Raw genomic sequence first — 22,614 nt, 5'->3', positions numbered from 1 at the left:
TTCACTTAGTAATATTTATTTAAGGTTCCTCCACATATTTTTGTGGCTTGATAGCTCATTTCTTTTTAGCACTGAATAATATTCCATTGTCTGAATACCATATGATATCACTTACATGTGGAATCTAAAATATGACACAAAGGAACTTATCTATGAAACAAACAGACACACAGACATAGAGAACAAATTTGTTGTTGCCAAGGGGGAGGGGAGTGAGGGAGGGATGGATTGGGAGTTTGGGATTAGCAGATGCAAACTATTATAATATAGAATGGATAAACAACAAAGTCCTACTGTATAGCACAAGGGACTATATTCAATATCCTGTGATAAACCATAATAGAAAAGAATATGAAAAAAAGTTTTTCAAAAATTATTTTTATTGTTACATTTCAAAGAGGACATAGGAAGAAAAAAGCCAGTTATCCAATAACTGCTATACCTTTCAGAGGGAGGCAACTGGAACTCCAGTGCTAGTTCAAAGCTGTACACACTACAGCTCAAACAGCTGCCTCTCAACCTGACTGGAGATGCTGACAAATATGTGTACGTCATCAATCCAGGGAGGCTTGGGTTTAAAAGAAAATTTCTTTATTGCAAGTGTCCAAGTCCTTAGGATTCATCCTTAAAGATACTAGAAGAAGATGAGAAAGACCACACACCAAGACTATGTTTATTCATTACAGTAAACTAGTGAATGGCCACTTTGTTCTAGGATGCATTGCATCAGACATCACAGTACATGAAGAAAATCTGCATCTTATGAAGAGCCACCAGGCATTTCAGATCCAATTTACCATGAAGTGCAGCCACAGGCCAACCAGATGTCCAGATAACATAGTCAGTGCAAAATTCAAATAGGTAAGTCAGGGCTTTGATGAGGCTGACAGACTTCAAAATATAAATGAAACTTGAAAATAAAAGGCAAAGTCTATTTACAACGATTGTTTAGTAAAGTGACTTGAGAAAAGTTATGTTAAGCACTTCTCACGTATCCCTCCCCTACTCTGCCAAAAACAAAAACAAAAACAAAAAACACCACACAAAAACCACCCCTGAAAATTATCTTGAAAACCAAATTAAAACTGTGTGGTAAAAAAGAGAGTGCTTTTTCCAGGTAAAGGACTTCAAGATAATTTACAGGCAGACATATTTTTATTAGTAAAAGTCACAAATAGGAAAAGGCTAACGTTGTTTGAGGCGTGTGCTTTAAAAAATGCCTCCATTAATACATTAACAAGAAAAGAAAATACCAAGCATGTTTTTGTTTCCAGTTTCGAATTTTCCAGCAAGAGTTAGTGAAATCAACAGGGCATTAACACAAAACCCAGGAAAACTCAGTCAATTTTTTCCCATTGTCTGCCTTATTTCTTTCTAGTCACCTTGAATTCGATTCCCAATTAGCTGAGGACAACATGACGGTCAAAGACGGATTTTCGCTGCTCTTGGACTTGAAGCTTCCAACGCTGCTGGGCATACTCTACTTTATTCAGCACATTGGCTCGACTGCGGGAGCGGGCCAGCACATCGTGGGCATTTGCAAAAGGCTGGTGATCCTGAAAGTCCAGGAATGGAGAACATCAGACAGTATGGTCCGTGTAAAACACACACACACAGTTATCCAGCCACAGAGATAGGAGCAGCTGGCCTTTTCAAACAGACCATCTAATTTGGCCAAGCACTCTTAGGCACTCAACTACCAGAAGCAGGATGAACTCAACTACAGAAATAGTTGGTTCAAGTAAAATAAGCGATGAGGAGGTATTTGTGCAAAGTTCCCATGAGTCACCATTTCCAAAGACATTCCCTTAAGAAGTTGGGATCAAGACAAAGACAGTGGTCATTTACGTTAAAGAGAAGCCCGTCTTGATGAGTGGTGGAAAGAAAATCTATTTTGCATGTTAATATCTATATGTTACAGATACAGAAAGTGAGGCTTTTCCTTGTTTTATTCAATACTATATAGCTAATCTGTGGCTGAGGAAACTCCTATCTTTTAATTTCCTGACTCCCATTATATTAGAATTTTTACTTGCCAGCTTGGGGCCACATTCATCCTGGGAGATGAGTTGACTGGATCCTATCTTGGTTGGTTTCCGTCTCTTCTTATGCCCTCAACACCTACATTTCCCCCCTTCCCCAATCTGTAATGAACAGAGACATAGCTCAAGTGCTACAATTACCCTCTAGTGCTAAGGACAGTAAGGAATTATTACTTCAGCATTTCTATTTGGTAAAGACTTGAATCTTTCATTGCTAAGCACACAGTAGCTTCCATGTTAGCTGCCGCATTAGGAAAGAGGCCATTGAAGGGTCAACCAGGTATCTGTAGAAAACGAACCTGTCCTGGTCAAAGTAAACCAACGCCACTGATGTTTGTAGTCATTACACAGGAAACCACCATGCTTATCTATCTATGCATGAGATATAAACACAGCTGCCTAAATGACAAAAGGCATTCAGTACTAATTTATTGCTTTTGTTTGCCTTTTCCTTGATCTCTTTTTCCTGAACCTGGGTTAGCAAAGCTCCTAAATGTTCCAACATAGGATAAAAGTCACAAGTCAGACCTCTTAAACTTCGCCTCTCAGAAAGAAACAATATTGTTTTGCATGTTTGCAAAAGCTCTATTATATACCCAGGGCAGCAGTCAGCGTGTCTATGGAAAGCTATACATAACTGCATAACTATATATATAAAACTATAACTAAACAGTGTTTTAACACCTGGTCTTCTTTTTAGAGCAAGATATTTATATAATGTCAACATTTCAAAGACATCAAAGAGTTTTCTGTAAAGAATCTATCCCTGCCTTCTTTACCAAAATTGCTTCAACTTTTCACTTAATTTAGGTAATATCTTGTGCAAACCCCATTCTTTTTTTAACCTTACAAATGAAAATAATAAAAACAATTCCACAAAGTTCAAATGTTTCAAAGATGTAAGAAAGAACATTAGGAAAGAGGAAGGCAGCTAATGTTGTTAGATTACTTTATTTCCCATGAGGAAATAAACCGATCCAAGGTCATCTAACAAATGAGCACAAGCACAAGTCTTAGCTTCCCTAAACGTGACTTGGTGTCGTATCTTACCACACTGATTTTGTTCAGGTAGATTAAAATGACACTATCCGAATATGGTGCTTCAGTGAACTTGTATATAAAACATTATTACCATTGGTTTGTTTTGACATAAACAAGACTGGGAAGAAGGATGTACTTTACCAGCAGAGTGCTTCTCAATTTCATAGTCCTGTTATCTACTCTTCAAGGTAGGGAGAGAAACATCTTCTTAAGGAACAAATTTAAAGGACTAAACACACAGTTAATCCTTCTGGCCTATTCTCCATCCATCAGAACAAGACTGAACTAGCTGCTCATAGTCATGGATGCCAGGAGAATGCAAATAGAGATTTACTCTTTATATATGTTTGCACTTTTTATACCTGATAAAATTACAATAAGTACAAAACATGTTTTAATGTAATGCTTTGATAATAGCAATGATGTGTCGTGGATATATAACACAGTAACTATTGTGACTACTTTCAGTGAGCTTCTTAACTATTTGTGCTCTCACTTGATTCAAAGTACTTTACACCCAACAAAAATGGAAAAAATTAAAACAGAACTTAACTGAGAATTTAACAAAAGCATGTATAAAGGCACATAAAGAGTGAAGAACTATCGTCTTGGATTAGCAACAATTGTAGGAATTTAAATTGAACTTCTTTTTGAACGGAGTTGTTACCATAAATTCATACCTGTGTTTAGAAAACCTCTCTCTGCCCAGAATCAATTTAACTGATATGCAAAAGTCAGCCAGGCCTCTCAAGACAATGTTCTCACATGATCGACATGCTCACAGAATCAATCTCTGGTGAACAAAATGGTTACTAAGCACATGGTCCCATCAAATGCCTTTCCTACATGTTTTTATCTATACATTTGTACATCCATTTCTTTTATGCTCTGTGTATTACATTAATATTGTCTATCCCTAAAATCAGGAACCAGATATTTAATGCTATAAGGGATGTAGTTTAAGTCACAGTTTCTGTCTCTGTGCCTATAATGAAACGGTTTAGGTGGCCTTTGATACATAACGTCTTCATATGTTAGTAGTTCTCAACTGGGGGTGATTTTGACCCCCAGGAACATTTGGCAATGTCTGTGGGCATTTTTGATTGTCATGATTGGGATGAGGCTTCTAGTGGGCAGAGGTCAGGGATGCTATTAGATATCATGCAGTGAACAGGACAGCTCCCTACAACAAACAATCATCTGACCCAAAATATCAATGGGAAATGTTGTATGTGAATGAAAATTAACATGGGAACAGTATTTGAGACTCTAATTCTTCCTGATATGGAAAAGTTACTTGTTATGTGTTGGTTGAATTACTAAAGGAAGCAAAGGGAAAGAGGCAAAGAGAGGTATTTCTATGAAAGTTCTTCACAAAACAAAAATGAAATCTTGCTCAAATTAAGTTGAGTATTCAATATTGATATTCATGAGACAAGCAGGCTCTGTAATTATAACTTAAGCTATTCATTCGGGATCCCCTTTCTCATCTTTTACCAATGGGTCCACAAGCCATTCCAGAGTAAAAGGACTTTTGACTGTGATTGGCAAGGCTTTATCCTGGCTTTGGCTTTTGGAATTGATTCTTGACACTCTACTAAATTTTATTCACTTTAAGAAACATAGTTCAATAAAGTAATCCAAAATAAAAACTAATTTCTAAAGAATATTATATATGTAATAATGAAATAGTGGAAAATTTGGAAACAAACCCAAACAGGATAATGACAAAACAAACAATATAATTCTCTAAGCCATACTGAATAACAAATTTGCGGACTATGTCAATTTCTCAAAGGTTTTGAGTGAAGTAATATTATTATATATACAAATATGAATGTGTTTTAAAGATAGGAAGAGAATCAGGAGTGATGGTTTTATTTTTCTCTAGAGTTAAAGATCACAGATTTTTTTAAAGAAGGAGGAAAATAGGAAATATAAAACATCAGCAGGTTATCAAGCTGTACTTCATTAAGTAAAGAACATTATGGTTTTCATGCTTCCCTTCACTAAAGCCTCTTTGCCTTTTAAAATATTTGGTGATGTTGACAGGAAAGGTGTTCAGGCAGGAGCCTAGGAAGAAGACTATCTCTGATGCTTTTCTCAATGTAAACAGGAAAAGGCAATGAAAATTGTGCCCTTGGTAGTGAAAGGCAAAGCCTCGTACAGCACACTCACCAAGGATCATCGGTCAAACCACCACATTTATGGCTTTACAGAGCAATTTCCTCATAAAGAGACATACACTAATATTAGAATTGTCTTTAGGTTCTCTGGTGCAGGATCTGCTCCAGATAGGGACATCTATTATGTAACTACTCTTTACATGCACTTTATATCAGATGATGACAGAGACTGGCCTTGAACACCTAGGGCATGCTAAGAACTTACCCCAACATCATCATCGCTCTGTATCAATTGTGAATGTCCAAATAGGCGTCTCTTCAGTATGGGCTCAACCAGAGTAAGATATACCATGTACAGAAGCAGAAGGCCCAAAATGGAGAGATAAATTATAATGGTAACCTAAAGGAAATTGAAAATAAGTTGTATCTCTGTTCAAGCCAAGAAATCTGAATTTTGTATAATAATGCTGAAGCCATAGTGAAGACTGATCTGTTAAGCATACAGGATTTCTATACAAACCAGATTCCAACATAAGAAATAAACTCAACTCTTCACCAAAGTATTATTTATAGAAAAAAAGGAAAGAAAGCATTTTGCCTTTGGGATCTTTTCACGAGTCTTCAAATTCCATCTTCACCTACTGCTAATCATTTGCACCACTGCTAGCACAGCAGTTCTCTTTTTTCACCTGAATACAGTGTCCTAGATTCAACAGCACTGCAGTCAAGACCACTTTCTGTTAGGATCCCTAACAGAAAATGTAATTCAGATGAATTTCAACAGCATACTGCTTTAGATCAATTTAGATATACAAAAATACATTTTAGGCACATGACTTTCTTGAGATCTTAATTCGTGCAGTGTCAAGCAGTACAGTGTGACACCTCCCACTAGAATGGCTACAGTTAAAGACAGTCAATACCAAATGTTAGCGAGGATGTACAGAAACTTAACCCTCATATGTTACTGGTGAGAATGTAAAATGGTACAACTACTTTAGAATACAACCTGGCAGTCTCTTAAAAAATTAAATATAGGGCTTCCCTGGTGGCGCAGTGGTTGAGAGTCCACCTGCTGATTCAGGGGACACGGGTTCGTGCCCCCGTCCGGGAAGATCCCACATGCCGCGGAGTGGCTGGGCCCGTGAGCCACGGCCGCTGAGCCTGCACGTCCGGAGCCTGTGCTCCGCAACGGGAGAGGCCACAACAGTGAGAGGCCCGCGTTCCGCAAAAAAAAAAAAAAAATTAAATATAAACTTACCTCTCTTAGGAATCTACCAGAGAGAAAGGAAAACATACATCCACACAAAGACATGTATGCAGATATTGATGACAGCATTATTCATAAGAGTAAAAATCTGGAAATAAATGTCCATCAACTGATGAATGGATAAACAAAAGGTGGTATGTTCATGTAATAGAATGCTATTCAGTAATAAGAAGGAATTAAGTACTGATACATGCTACAACATGAAGAGACATGTTTTTGAGGTCTGTGTGAAAGAAACCAGTCACAGAAGACCACATATTTTATGATTCCATTTATATGAAATGTCCAGATCTGTAGACACACAAAGCAGAATAGTGATTGTCTAGGGCTGGGGGTAGGAATGGGATTAACTATAAATGGTTATGAGGGATCTTTTTGGGGTGATGGGAATGTTCCAAGACTGGATTTTATTTTTATAATTTTTTTTTAGAAAGTTATCAGGGCCAATACCCAAAGTATTTATTTATTTTTATTTTTTGGCTGCGGGGCATGTGGGATCTTAGTTCCCCAACCAGGGATTGAACCCGTGCCCCCTGCATTGGAAGTGCAGAGTCTTAACCACTGGACCACAAGGGAAGTCCCTAAAACTGGATTTTAAAAATTGGTTTTAAATTTGCTAAAATTTATAAAATTGTACACTTATAATGAGTGACATTTGGGGTATGGAAATTATACATAAAAATTTTGTTTAAAAATAGAAAAGTACAATGATGGTTTCTCTATGGGACAGTACCCTGCTGGAGCAGGAGCTCTCCACAGGGTCAGTCACAACAGGAGTCTTTGTAACTGGCATAGCTGAGCACCCCAGATTCCCCTGAGGCTTTTTTTTTTTTTGCAACAGGAATGGGGACCTCCATATAAAAAAATTGGGGAGAAGAACTATTAGCCACCATAATAAAGTAACTGAACTCATTAGAGGTCCAAATTGTGATGAGTGATCTACATTCCATTTCCTATAAAAGATAAAGAAAGGAAATCTTAAAATCCAGAAGTGATGTTTTCTAGGATAGAGCAGTCACTCTATATATAACTTTTTCTAAGGGTTGAGAGGGCAGGAAGAAGAAGGTCTAATCATCCTGCTTTCTCACTAATCTTTGGCGTACATGGCCCGCAGAGAAGCTGGAATGTCTTTCTGGGAAATGCTAATTATACTTAGGGCTTTTTTTGTGCCATTTCACATATCACATCTATCTAAGGTATCCTAATTAATGCACAAGGCATCTCAACGAGGCAGGCGGAGAGCAGGCCCATTGCTCCTTTTAGGGTGCGGGCTGGGGATGAGAAAGGAGGGGGTAAGAGGGTGCTGGGGAACAGGATGGAAGAGCAATAGTTTAGGTAACTAAATAGATTTCAAATGTCCAAAATTTTCTTTCTTGTCTAGATACCAACAAAAACTGTTCCAGAAGCAGAAAAGATGGATTATTGTTTTTTTACCTTGATCGTAACAGAACTTCTCTCCTCATATTTGCATTCACAGCGTAGACAGTATGCTTCTACATCAGGCCCCCGCACAGGCATGGGGTCCACAACATGAAGGCAATCGCTGGAAAAACAAAGATAAAATACTGCCTAAACCTAGCTGGATTTTCTACTTGCACTGATCAAAGCTTTCCTGAAATCCGGAATAATCACTGAACTTTCCCAATGAAAGAATGAATATAAGGAACGAATAATCAGTAAGGGAAGGGAAATCATTTCCTCTCTAAACATTAGCAATTTGGTAAGCTTTAACAGTCTAAGAAACCATAAAGACACATATGTAGCAGCTATTTTCAAAAGTGCTATTTATAGTTAAAAATGGGAAAAATCCCAAATGGGACTGAAAACTACTTAGCAGATCAAGTCATATTTAGACTTGTTCATTTAGCAAGTAAAACTGCCTTAAATGATTTAAAGTGACCTGAAGCATTATTCAAATATGAGATTACCTCTTTTATGAATTAACTAATATCATCTAAACTGCCACAGTGTGGTATATGAATGGCTAATCACACATAACAGTTGGTAAATTATGAAACTCTAAAAGCTGAACACCAGAGTAAGAAACAATTACTTTTCTTAATGAGCAAAAGTCTATTTAAAAAGCATGGAGAAGTAGGATTAGGACAACAAAAATATTTTAAAATGAAAACACTACCTGGCAACAGTACCTAAAAATAATAACAGGCTGAATGTTTTTGTGGTTGGACGTTTATCTCCTCCCCATTTTCCAGGTCACTTATTTACAGCTTATGATAAGCAAGCCTAACCAAAAAATCTTTTTCCCAGAAATCTGTCAATTCTAGGAAATAATTAAATTCTTACTCTCCCCAGCTATTAAGAGCCCACTACCCTGATCACCTTCAGCAAAGGCAGGCAAAGCTTTGCTGTCCTCCTGCTGGCTGCTGGGCAGTTTCCCTCCCTCTTGTGCTCTCTCCCTTAGGCATGTCTGGCTGCCTCACGAACTCTACCACAGCATCCTGTCTCACTCCACCCACCTTCTTGAGGGCATCCAATGCTCCAGGCTGATTCTTTCCCTTTGCCCTATCAGAACGTACTTTTTTGTGTTCTGTTCCCTCTGAGCTGTGGCATAAGAAAGAAAACCCAAAATGGCATAAATGATAAAAGTTCAGTCAGTTTTCCTTAACAGGTAATTTAATTTTAACAAAGGTAGTAATGAAAGAATAAGTCTCAACTGGCAGACTTTCAAATAAGAGTAAGGTCCCACAATTCACACCATACAAGTGTGTGATATTTGTTCCAAATGTACAGAAGACCAGGAACGTATCCAGCTGGATGCAGGCATAAAATAGGCAGAGGAAGCTAAATCCCACTGCAGGGGTATCTAGCTCAGAATCATAGAAGTCATCCAGCCCAGCACTCTCGGAGAGGTCACCTGTACAGGTCAGAGTAAAGTAATAGGTAAAAGGACCAGAATCCAGGGCTCCTGCCTCCTAGGACAGCCCCCCTGTATCTCTCTGAACCTCAGGAAAATGAGACTTATCTCCTACTTAGTTTTCTATTTCAGCTTCAGAAGCCTTAGTAACAATACTTAAGAATTACTTGGGGAATTTAAGTGTTGAGTATTTCTTTGGAAGTACAAATACAGTTTAATAACAAGGAGATTTTGAGTGCTGTGCAGGATGGGAGAGGAAGCAGGAAGGTTGGTTCTGGCTGGCCACTCATTGTAAACACAGAACCCAGATACAGAACACAACCACTTCAGGAACTAGGCGACACCTCCCCCTAGTGCCAAAAGGAGGACATTATCAGCTTGAAATCACGCCTCAAACACAAACCAGAGAACTCAAAATTTTTCTTAAGTTAGACAGTATAGGTCAATGAAGAATTAAAGCTAACAGCTGGACAAAATGGAGAGGCCAGGAGGTAAAAATATATATAGGGTCAGATAAGATATTGGAAGCCTCGCAAAGCCATAACATCTTGATTAGTCATAACTTGCCTACCCTTCTAAAGCCAGTTAAAAAACTTTCAGTGACATCTGTGAACCTATCCCTAGTAAAAGGCTAAGCTGCAGGAAGGAAGCAAGGGAGAGAGGGAAGAAAAATTCCAAAGCAAGCCTAGTTTTCAACTCTTTATTTTCAAAGCTCCCTATTTTCACCAATAACCAGGGATAAATGATATACGGTTCTCTGTGAACCTGGAAAAACAAAAAGTCAGTGAAAAGATTAGTGCTAAACACTTGAATAGTGAGTTCATTTGCCACTCAAGTAACAGGCATCATATTCTACTACTGATAATAAAATAAACTGATTGTAAGTGCTCAATATATTTGGAAAATTTATAGGAATAACTTATTTGAGTTTTCTTTTCATATAAAGTAACTTGCTGATATAAAACCTAGAAGAATAGCTAAATCACTGTAGTATGAGACAATTTAAAGTAGAACACAAAAGCTCACAAGAAGTTCTCAAGAATATACTCACCAAATGTCGGATTGAACCTAAATGCACATCATGGGAAGAACAGACAATGACATCAGAAAAGCTAAACATGCTCAAAGCCTGCCTTTTTTTACTCAAAGTCAGCCTGGAATATTGTAACAGAATGAATTTAATTCTGCTTTCAAACTTTCGGGGCTATTTAGCTGTGAAATCGGGCACATGTGAAAGTACAGAACATTTGGAGCTATTTTTCTTCTAGGCCTATCCTGGCAACCTTCCATTACAAACCATAAAACGTCCCAGTCCAGAGTAAGGAGCCCACCTATCCTGCTACAAAATAACTGCTTCCCAATCATTTTACGGCACATGTAGAAAAAGCTATTATTTGTAAGGTCCACTGGGATAAACAGAGAAGGCTGCTGGTGGCTAGCTAGTCAGGATCCCAGTCATCACAGGCCTACTTGATTATATGCCAAGGGCTGAAGGGATCAATGACTTGGCACACCTATAACCTATTAATAGCACACCAATTGGTAAACTCTGATATTCATGGCTCATTCCCATTCCTTCCTGAGCCTTTTGACACTTTTAAACATAGTCTCCTATATCTGACAAGATATCATCAAAACCTACAAATTGTAAAAGGTCTGACCCAGATAAATGAGGCTTGCTTACCTTCCACTGAGAAGCAAGAGGGAGGACCAAAATTTAAGGGGACGCAGAAGGGTAGCTATGAGTAGTTTGGGTGCCACAAACTCAGCCCCATCCCAATGTAAAAGCCTCCCTGCCTGGGGATTTTGGCTACATTCTTTTAGGCCTACATCATGCACTCAGGGCCTTACTCTCACTTTTTCAAATAGAAATGGAATTCAACACTTTTGCTTAAAGAGAAAACAATACATTGGATGAATATCCAGGGCTAACAGTGGCAACCAAAGAAAGAAATTTGACAGGTAATTCAGTAATCCAGAATACTTACCAGTCTTTTTGGGATATGTTCTTATTATAAATACGCCCAGAATTATCTTTATAGGGAGGACAGATACATTTACATCGGACATCCTCAGAATTCTATAACCAAAATAGAAACTTGTTGACAGTTTATCATCAATATTTTTAAAAACTGCAACTTACACATTGTGCTAAGCATCCCCGCCAAGTATTCTAAAACCATTCATTTAAAATTTTAAATAACTGTGAGATATACAAGTTTTTAAAAGCCATTGGTAATGCTAATGAATGATTATATACTACATAAAATTATTTTGAAATAACATCTAGTATCTGTGACTTGTTAATCGCATTTTTGTGTCACATGACAATCAAATTGTGCTAATGTTATCACCATCTACCTGCTAGTAGAAAGACGAGGTAGACAGACAGCTGCGCCTGCAGATAAGAATGCTGATTACAGAAGGATGGGGAAATATCAAACTAAAAATTACTCACAAAACAAATCACAATTCTTCTACTCACCATCCTTCCACCCTTTGGTAGAAAGGTATTGCTATGGATAAAATGGGTTGGGCCAGAGTCCTATAGAAGGGATGAAGTTTTGGAGGCACTCAGCTACAATTAGAAAGGAAGTACTGGGTTGGCCAAAAAGTTCGTTCGGTTTAAAGTAAAAATAAAACACACCTTCTTCATTTTCACAGAGAACTTTACTGAATGTGTTCATTAACCGAACGAACTTTTTGGCCAACCCAATACATAAGGGAAGTAGTGTGAGTGTAGCTGAGATCAGTTTGGTCTACCCTTCCCAGGAAACTTTGCTTCTAATCCCTGGGAGACAGAGAGGACAACTACTGATAAAGCAAGTTTCAAGAAGTGGAGGAAGGGGTGACTAAATTTATGAATAGAGGGAGTAGGAGATGCTTCCCCAACAAAGGGGAATCTAATCTGAGAAGGCAGCAGCTCATTAGTCTCCAGAGGACCAGGTCCAAAACTCCTAGATATGGTGGTATATCTGGCAGAGTTGGTAATTCATTTACTCATTGAGCAACTACTTAGTGAGCATTTGTCCTGTGCCAGAACTTGTGTACAATGAGGTGGATTCAGATAAGTGTGAGACATGGTTCCCGCCCAGAATTAGGACATGCCCAAGCAAAGGAGACTGACAAGTACATGGTTACAATATACCACTTCAAGTGATGACAGAAGATATGCAGAGGGTGCCAGCAGTGTTTTGAAAGTCAGGAGACTTGCTGCTGTCCCTGTTTCTGGAGGGACATAGGGAAGATTTCAAAAAGAACCCTTGACCTAAACAACAAGGATCTATTGTATAGCACAGGGAACTAAACTCAATATCTTGTAATAACCTATAATGGAAAAGAATCTGAATTACTTTGCTGTACACTCGAAACTAACATAGCACTGTAAATTAACTACATACTTCAATAAAAAAAGAACCCCTGACCAAAACCCCCCTGATCTGTATACTTGTCACCCATCTTTCCCAGCCCCTATATTTAAAGGTATTATAGAGTAAAGCTCCAATTTAGAAAAGAAAAATGTCATTCTGTTTTCCCATCACATTAATGTGCAGGCCATCTGTTTTCCCTAGTAATGATCTAGCTCATCAAGGACAGGTCTGGAGGGTATCGGCACGAAGGGGACTAGAGATAGCAGCATGAGGGGGACCAGAAGGGCCAAGAAATGGAGCAGGGGAGAAGGCCACAACCTCACCTCTCCTGTAGTTTGGATCCTCCCTTACCCTCTAAATTATCAAGAAGAGAGAAGGCAAGAAAGGGGCCAGGAGGTCCTGGAGGGAGTCAGGTGAGGATATGAGGCCAGTGAGAGAGCCTCCTGTAGGTCGTATTGAGAAGGAAGGCTGCCAGGAGAAGCAAGTTCCCACAGTGGGAAGGGATGAGTTCAGGGGTGAGTTGAGAGGAGTTAGTTCCTAAGAGGGAAGACAGCTGTGAGATGCGGGCTTCCTATCATTTTGGCCTGGGGAATTGGGGCAGTGGTCTGTGAAGCCGGTGGAGGGCGGCGGTGGACTGTCAGAGCTCAAGCGTATGAAGTTAAAGGCTCTTAGAGTTGGAAACGCTGTCAAGTTTGAGGGAGGGGGGGTGCTGTCGGGGCTGGGAAGGGAAATTCAAGGAGGCGGAGATGCTGTCCCGACTCTGAGCGCCGTCAGGACCGGGTGGGGCTGGGGCGGGGTGTCAGCTCCGCGGGTGGGAGGGGTGCGGGCGGGGACCGTCAGACAGCTGGAGCAGGAAGGCTGGACTGCTCCCTGGCCGTCGGGAGGGTTCCGGGTGGTAGTCAGTCAGGGCTGTGAAGCTAGGGGTCGGGCTGTCAGGGATGGGAGAGGACTTGGGTGGGACGCAGGTGGACAAGGCCGGAGGCAGGGGAGGAGCTCCGGTCTGGGGCGAGCGCGGGGCGGGACTCACCTTGGCGGCGTCCGACAGCTGCACTAGCAGCAGCACCGAGAGCGCCAGGCAGGACAGGCTGAGCATGGAGCCGAGACGAAGGAGGCCGGCCCACAGGGTCGCCATCGCTGCCAGCCCCAGCAGTCCCCACAGCCGGAGCCCCCGAGACCTGCTCTCGGTCGGGCTCCGGCTCGGGCTCCGGCTCTTCCACCCGCACTTCCGTCTGGGCCCTCGCGTCACGGGCCGCGCCGGGTCAGCTACGAAAAGCATTCGCCCCGGAAACGGTTCCCGGTGCGAAGGCCGGGAGGCTGCGCGGTTCCCCAGAAGCAAAGGCGGCCTCTCGGGGGCGCAGCGTGGGTCCGGCGGAGCTTTGAGGTGATAGGCCATCTTTCCCTGGCACCGAGGCTGCGGGGCTGTGGGCCGCCAGTGCACTAGCAGGTCCTCCAGCCCAGGGAGACCCCACCACCACCCCCCCCAGCAAGCCCGGGCTGTCAGCGGGGGGACGGGGGGCGGGGCCAGAGCGACCCCTGCGAGGCCGGAGCAGTTCGTTGCCGGACCCAGAGTGAGCCTAATAAGCCCCAGGAATTGCTGAGAGGCGGCCCGTCCCAGCCGGCGCCGGCGGGGCGGGTGTGAGGCGTGGGGACAGGTATGGGACTGGCCGAGCCATCGCTTCCCGGGATGCCCACCCCCAGTCAGAGGGTCGAGAGGTCCTCTCTGGCACTTTGGGTACTGACCTGCGGCCCACTCGCATCCCGGACCCCACTCGCCGCGAAGTTGCTAACAGTCTGTGAGCTGCCTTCTTGGGTGTGGCCTCCGTTTGGGGCTCCCCGCTTGCCTCCCACTGGGGGTCTGACCGCCTAAGCACAGCCTGCCGCCAGGAACTGGGAAACAGCGGAGGGGCTGGGCTGGGCCAGGCCTGCCTCCGGAAGGTGTGGAGTTGGCGAGAGAACCGCCCTAGTAGCCTCCTCCGTCCACGATTCCAGAAGGTGGGGGATCGCGGCGCTACAATCCTATTCAAGGTGGCTGGTCCCCTAAGTCAGAAGCCGGGGAGGACTGACCCATCCTTCCCAGAGCGGGTCATCCTGAAGGGTAATTTAGGATAACCTTGGAGATGGCATAGTGTCTCCAATTAAAATATTTTTCAGTTAGTAGAGACAGTGGGGTTGTAGTGGAAAGGATGCAGGGGCTCATCATAACTTCTACGGATTTTTTGAATGACCTTGGTCCAAACACTTCCCTTTTCTGGTCTCAGTATGAGGTGACTGAACTCTTACCTATGGATTTCAAATTCTGCTTTCATGGAATACCCCGTGTTTCCTTTCTCTAAGCAAAACTTAAAAGGTGGTCTTTTCCTAGTTTGTGGAAATGTTTAATTAACGGATAGAATTTTCTCAATATTTTTCTCCCATGTGATTCTTGTTGATGCTAGACTCTAACACAAGGTGTCTGATGCTACGCCAAATATTTTTAGCCCCTTTCAGTCCCACATGGCAAGTGGTTCCCGGTCCCAACCAGAACCAGAATGGCAGGACTAGATGACTTTTCACCAAGGCCCCTCCAGGCTGCCTTCTGAAGATGCTGTTACGTTAGTTAATTATCAGGTTTTCTTAGCGGGTGTCCTGCTGGCCAGAGGACAGTCTGGAGACACCAGGGGTCAAATGTGTCTGACTGTGATGCACTTGTGGATTTGTGATTGCTAAAAGCTGTCTTATCAGCAAGTTTGAGATCAGTTTTGGGTTAGTTGTCTAGGTCTAGCATCTGAAGGGAGTGATTACTCTTTGGCTGAAACCTCACAGGCCTTCCCGTTCTTCAAAATTGTTCTCAGGGCTTTGACTCGGGGTACAGAGACCTAGAGGAAATATATAATAGTGCCTCACCAAGTACACTCAGTCTGGGCAGAATTTTAGAGTTACACTGTCAGATATTGTAGTCACTAACCACATGTGGCAATTGAGCACTTGAAGTGTGACTGAATTGAGATATGCTGTAAGTGTAAAATATACTGAATCTTGGGCTTCCCTAGTGGCGCAGTGGTTAAGAATCTGCCTGCCAATGCAGGGGACACAGGTTCGAGCCCTGGATCCCACATGCACGGAGCAACTAAGCCCGTGTGCCACAACTACTGAGCCTGCGCTCTAGAGCCCGCGAGCCACAACTACGGAGCCCGTGTGCTACAACTACTGAAGCCCACGCGCCTAGAGCCCATGCTCTGCAACAAGAGAAGCTACCGTGATGAGAAGCCCGCGCACCGAAGAGTAGCCCGCTACAGCTAGAGAAAAGCCTACGCACAGCAACGAAGACCCAGTGCAGCCAAAAAAAAAAAAAATATATATATATATATATATATATACTGAATTTCAAAGACAATATGAAAAACAAAATATCTCAATGTTTTTATATTAAGGTTGAAATATTTTGGATGTATTAGGTTAAATAAAATATGTTATTAAAATAATTTCACTTGTTTCTTTTTACTTCTTAAATGTAGCTACTAGAAAATTTAATATTTATATTAGATATAGCTGTTCTAGAATATAGGCTGTTGCTGCCTTGAGTAGAGTAACTGTAGTAAGATGGTTAGTTGCCTGGCTAGAGTCTGAATGAAGACTCAGGCCTGGGTAAGGAGAGGGGTGACGGAGTTGAACTGGCACAGCTAGAGCCAAAGGTTTGAGGTTGGGGGGGTATATGTCACTAAACAAGGAATGTAATTCCAGGTGACACAGTGGAAGTGGAGGAGTCAGTTCTTGTTCTGCCCTGCTCATGCCTAGATAACTCTTACTTTCCCCTTAGGTCAGGAGTCTCTTCAACTAGAAAGCCTTCCCTGACTTAGGTGCACTTCCATCTGTATTTGTGCAGATCTGTTTCCAAACTTAACCCATGAGGATAAAATTATGTTTTCATATCTGCCTCTATACTCCCAACCTCCATCAAAATTTTGCAAACTCTTTGAGGGCAGTGGCCTTGTTCATTATCTTTGTACCTGGAGACTGGGACAGAGTAAAAACCAATAAATGTTTGTGGGGACCTGGAAAAGGGAAAAGGAATGGGAGAGGCTCCCCTGGTCAGTCTCCAAGAATCAGGTACCTACTTGAATCCCTACTTTATTCCTTTATTATCATGAGAGGGCAATGCTGAGATGCCCAAAGAAGTGCAGATGGGATCTGGGCACCACAGTAGGCAGGAGGGGGGAGATTTTCTGTCCTAGGGTCTTCCTAGACCTTCAGGTCACATCAGAGTTGTTCTGTTTACAGACAAGACTCGCCTTAGTGAGTACCCACTCTTTTCCCTGCTTCCCTGTGACTACGTTTCCTTACTCTATTCCACTTAAGGAGTGATAAGTCCAGGTGCACCTTCCTACCAGGTATGCGCCCTCTCACTTCTTTGTAAGGCCTAAAAAATTCCCTGGTGGGGGATGGTCAGAAGAGTAAGAAGACTCTTCTCTAAATTTAAGTGTGGAAGTCAGAAGGTTAGGAAGCAGAAGTGACAATTTATGTATCTGGGACCGAGGTTTTGCTAGCTCTGTCTGCAGTCCCCTCACCCCTTTTCCCTCCAGAGCTTAAATAGTTCTCTGGATGCCCCAGTCTTCTTTCTCCACCTCATCCTTTCTGATCTACTCAGCACTTTCCCAGGCCACAGCAGTCCAGGAGAACAAATGGAGTCATGCACAGCATCAATATGATGGTTTCCTTGGATCATGTCTCCAGTGGTTACAGCAGGACACACAGAAGTTCTTCTGAGCATACCCTGGGAATGTCTCATGTGAGCCCTCTCCTTTACCATGTGCATTGCCAGGGTGCTCCCTCCTACTTAAGCCCCCTTTAGTAAGATTTTCTGCCCCCTGCTACTTGTAAAGCCACATAAGTATACTTGCTGGCTCCCACCATGGTAACAACAATGTATGAGGCCAGAATTACATCTTTCTGTTCCTAGAGATGCTGGTATCAGCAATAGCTGACAAGTTACTGGAGACTGTAAAATAACAAAGCAACACAAGGTTTAGTACCAAAGCAGGGAGAATTTTTAAAGTTTCTTTCAGAAGGGTGCTAAATCAGTATTCTTGGTTTCCCAGTGTCTTATATCTTACAATACCTAAGGGAAACAGTTCCTCCATTCTGACTGCTAAGATTTTCAAATAAATGAAAAACTATACTACTTGTATTCATCTTTATTTTTACCAATATAGTATATATATATTTTTTTTTGGCCGCATCACACGGAACTTCCCCGACCAGGGATCAGACCTGTGCGCCCTGCAGTGGAAGCACGGAGTCTTAACCACTGAACCACCAGGGAAATCCCCAGTATAGTGCATTTAAAGATATCAAATGGTACTTCACAGTTGACCCTATCCCAGCACTCTACATTCTGAATTTCTGCTCCCCAGAGACAACTTCTTTCTTATCTTTTAAGATAAATCTCTTCTGGGATTTTCTCCCTATTTCTTAATAGCATGCTTATACTCTAGTTCTTGATTTTTCAGTCTGGGCTATTATCTTACTTCTTGCTATAGGAAATAAGCTATGTACTTACACTCCAATGTCCTCTCATAAACACATGTATTATTTCTCCATCCTCCATCCCTCAATATATCTATATCATCTTACTTAGGTAAATCACTATTCCTTACATTATTATAACTGTGTACATATTTATTCACGGTTGAATAAATTAGCATAATATGATTTCATTTCCTTTTTTTGACCAAAGTTAGCCATTGCCTCTTTTTCCATGTTTCTTAGCATTCAAGTATCTATAATTAATTTATCCCAAACTCTCAATACTTTCAAACACATCAGGTAGCCTATCAGTTTAGTTATTTTTTTTTTAATTGAAGACAACCCTCCAGGGCTTCATCATCCTCCTTCATTCTGGACTAGTTATTCTTTAAGCCCACTACACAGGTTTTGCCCTAGAATAATTGAATAATTTTATCATTTCTTCCCCATTTCTACCTCTTTTTGTTTTTCTGAAAGGCTTCTATCTTCCAACTCTCTTTTGAATTTTCACATTTCTGTTATCCTGTTTTAAATGTACTACTTTCTTGACTGCCCTGCCCCCTTTTAAATAGCAATCTGTTCCATCTGGGAATACAGCATCTTATTTCTCTGACGATATTTCTAATGTTATGAGTTTTTCAGTCTTTGTTTCATGGCTGTGTTTTGGTTTTTTTTTTTTCTGTTAGAAGCTTTTTTTATGGCCACACCATGAAGCTTGCAGGATCTTAGTTCCCTGACCAGGGATTGAACCCAGACCACGGCAGTGAAAACACAGAGTCCTAACCACTGGACAGCCAGGGAATTCTCAGAAGCTTTCCTTAAATGTCTGGAGATCCTTGGCTATCTATTCGCATGTAAGAGTTAGGCATTAGAAAACTGACTGGAAGCTCTGTGTACATAGACAGGGCTTGTGATTAGTAGAACACACTGCGGTATTTTTCAAACTTCTGGTTGCAAACCCATTAGTGGTTTGTGAAATCAATTTAATCACTTGCTACAAACTTTTTTTCCCAAAAGACAGAATAGAAAATACTATGTCAGAATATATCACACATAAAAAGGAAATTGTTTTGTGAAACTTTGGTTTCACATACACACATATACATCATATGTACATATTATGTACTGGGTCAAGTCCATAAAATGGGGATTTCTTATTGTGGGTGTTTTCTTGAAGAAGTTTGAAGAAAATACCACTTAGGGCACTCAAGATCAACTGCCAAGATGCATAGTTTCTTTCTCTTGGAAGGCGAGGTAAGTTTCTCTAGAGAAAAATTCTCTAAATTCCTACCTGCTGGCCTGGTAGCCAATGTTCAATCAAGCATTTGTTGAGCACTTACTACATGCTAAACACTCTTCTAGGTACTTGGTATACAGCAGGGTGTAAAACAGATAAAACTTTCTGCCCTCCTGAAACTAACATTCTAGTCGGGGAGACAATAAACACAGTAAATTATACAACATTTTGGTTTTGTGCTATGGTAACACAGTAACAGAAGGGAAAGCTGAATTCATGCATAGAGATGCTGGTAAGAGGTTAGATGTGGTAGGAGTGGTGAATGTTCTGATTATTTCATGAATGAAGTAGAAAGCAAGGCCATCATCTGGCAGTATTAGAAGGCAGTATTAGAGACTTGAGAAGAAAAGAGAAGGTGTGAAATAACTTAGGAACACAGCCCAGCAAACTAGAGCCTGTGGCCAAATCCTGTTTTTGTACAGTCTGCTAGGTAACGATAATTTTTATACTTTTAAATGGTTGGGGGAAAAAACCTAAAGATGAATACTAAATTGCGACACATAAAAATTACATAAAATTCAAATTTTATGAGTTGTATGGCAATATGTAAGGCAATGCTTATATATTGCCTTTGGCTACTTTTTTGTTACAATGGCAGAGTATAGTAGTCGTGAAAGAGACTGTATGACCTGAAAAGCCTAAAATACTTACTATCCGGCCCTTTGCAGAAAAAGGTTGCAGACCCCTGATCTAGAATAAAAAGGTGAATGACTAGGGAAATATGATTGTTGGGCAGTGTTAAGGGCCTGGGAGTTATGGACATGAGTTTAAAATGAGACCAGTCAGCATGGTTGCTGCACAGGGGTAGGCAAAGAGCTGGCTCTGACTGGAATTGTGGTTTTGCAAAGTGAGTGTGACAAAAAGAGAAGGTAAACTGAGTTAAAAGTATATGCAAGTGAATCATTATATCCATTGACCCAGGGATTTAAGTTGCTTATGAAGAGAGGAGAGAAACTCAGGTTAGGGACAATGAAAGGTGATAATCAAGGGAGTGTTGCAATCAAGTTGCTAGGAGATATCTGGAAGACAGAGCTGGTGGTCAGTCAGATACATGAGCCTGAGATCATGAAACGGTTATAAGTTTTGGTAATAACAAGATCTAAGGTATGACCATTGGAGTAAATGGCAGGGAAAGGTAAAGGATAAAATCAGTGGAAGACTGTTTATTCAAGGAACCAATATGTCAGGGAGTTGAAAGGCTCATCCATTTATGTAATTAAATTACGAAGAATTAAATCTGGAGTAGTGTTGTGGGGAGTGAAATGAGCCAAGAGCTAAACTTATTGAAAACTGAGGCGGAATGACCCAGGGGCTTGTAGATTTTGTAGATGATAGCAACAATTAAGGGACAGAATTGATATAATTTGATGGCATGAGGCTCAAAGCTGGGGGGTTTTAAGGGAAAGCAGAGGGAGAAATATCTGCAAGAAGTAATAAGAAGCAAGGAGACCATCTAACCCATCTCTAGGACCAGTAATAGAACTGTGGGAGAAAAAAACACCTTGAGAGAGCTGCAGTGAAAGCACTGTCCTAAGAGAACAGCCACATTTCAGGGTTCTGGGATCCAAGTCAGCTTAAGAGGTATCTGATGCTTCAGAATGCTGAACCTTAAGTCCCCATTTTCAGTAGGATGCCTCCTCTCAGCTGCCAGTTGTTCCTGGTGGCTCCAACTAGTTCAGTTTCTCCAGGGGATAAACAAATTAACAAATGAATGACTAAGGGGTGAGGATCTCAGGTCTAATTTACTTTATAGTCTTTCGAGTAATCATCTTGTTTTTAGTGGCTAATGGAGTCTTCGGTGATGTGTATTTTACCACCATGAAGCAGAGCAAATTAAAATTATTATGAGATGTATAAGTCAAATATGAGTTATACAGTATGGTTTGTTAATTTAGGTCTACTTCAGTATTCGTGCCCCTTCTTTGATTATCAACGTAGGTTGATGCTGAGCTTCCCACCCATTTTCCCTTCCCTTTAATTGTCACTCTTTTCAAGTCCTGGCCTTCCTCCTAGCCCTTGCCTACTGATACTGAGCCTTTATATCTGAAATTCTACTCTCCATGGGGCATACCAGTTGGATTCTCCTCTCTGGCTACCCTTCCTCAGACCTTAGGACAGACCCCCTTCATACAGCCCTGTGACTGAACTGATCTTTATGAAATCTATTCACTTTAAAGTACTTTCTATTCTCCAACCGGTTCTTATCTACCACAGAGAAACTGTTATGAACTCAGATACGTGGGGGATAGTTTCTGTAGAACCTTCAAAACAGAGTAGTTGACTCTTCATATGGGCAGCCCAGAAACAATGAAATTCTCATGTCCTTACCCATTTTCAAAATAAGTAAGATGAGAACCACTATAGCAGCCCCCCAAGTACAAGGGCATCCAGTATATCCAAGGAGTTCAGAATTTCACAACAGAATCCCAAGATATCCCATATTAGTTTGCCAAATGATGAAAGCAAAGTTAAATTCCCGTTATCCAGGCTCACAGCACAGGAGATTAATATGTCTCCACTCCCTTTGTCCTCGAAGTCTCTCCTCTGGCAAACACAAGTATCTCTACTAGATCAGCCACACCCCATCTCCCCAGCTTATTTCTCCTGTTCAAGGGTTTGAGTACGTCAGCATTGGAGTATGTGGGTCCCCTGAAGAGTTAGGTTTTCTGTATTAGTTACACACTGGAAGGCTACTCTGCCTCCAGTAAAAACAATGCCAGGATTGAATTCCCCTCTCTGATTTTGGTGGCTGGGCTTTGCTGGTTAGGGGCATAGGTCCAGGAAAGAGTGTGATAAAGGTGCTGAAAAGAAAGAACAGGGCTGGTAGTCATCAGGCTGCTAGAACCTTGGGACAAGTCACTACCTAAAAGCAGGTAAAGACCCAGCTTTTTCTCCATTCTGGTCAGGCATCTGGCAGCCCCAGTCTTCTGAAACATACCACAACCCTTGAATAAAAAGGTCTCTGAGAAAATAGATGTCACAATGCCCACATGCTTGACACCATGTGAGAAACAGCTGCCAGTAGGTCACTGACCAGACAAGCAAGCATAAAATAAGATAGTAGCATAGCTTAGGATGCACTGATAATGG

At 41.4% G+C, this 22,614-nt stretch overlaps 1 protein-coding gene across 3 annotated transcripts; it reads right to left on the bottom strand.

Moving 5' to 3' along the window:
• Positions 1-1,400: 1,400 nt before the first annotated feature.
• TMEM9B (TMEM9 domain family member B) lies at positions 1,401-14,589 on the bottom strand. Of its 3 annotated transcripts, XM_060159712.1 has the most exons (5): positions 13,753-14,589; positions 11,343-11,434; positions 7,914-8,022; positions 5,475-5,609; positions 1,401-1,556 (listed from the first exon to the last, which is right to left on the bottom strand). In XM_060159712.1, the coding sequence occupies exons 1-5, from the start codon at positions 14,116-14,118 to the stop codon at positions 1,401-1,403; spliced, it is 858 nt and encodes a 285-aa protein (XP_060015695.1). In that variant the 5' UTR covers positions 14,119-14,589. The 3 variants fall into 3 exon arrangements, with proteins under 3 accessions (XP_060015695.1, XP_060015697.1, XP_060015696.1); XM_060159714.1 differs by lacking the exon at positions 11,343-11,434 and having other exon boundaries at positions 13,753-13,886; XM_060159713.1 differs by lacking the exons at positions 11,343-11,434; positions 13,753-14,589 and adding an exon at positions 8,957-9,763.
• Between the last annotated feature and the right edge of the window lie 8,025 nt (positions 14,590-22,614).

Source organism: Lagenorhynchus albirostris, chromosome 9 (assembly GCF_949774975.1).
Source record: "Lagenorhynchus albirostris chromosome 9, mLagAlb1.1, whole genome shotgun sequence".
Taxonomy (NCBI): Eukaryota; Metazoa; Chordata; class Mammalia; order Artiodactyla; family Delphinidae; genus Lagenorhynchus; species Lagenorhynchus albirostris.
This window is presented reverse-complemented; position numbering and strand designations above follow the sequence as displayed.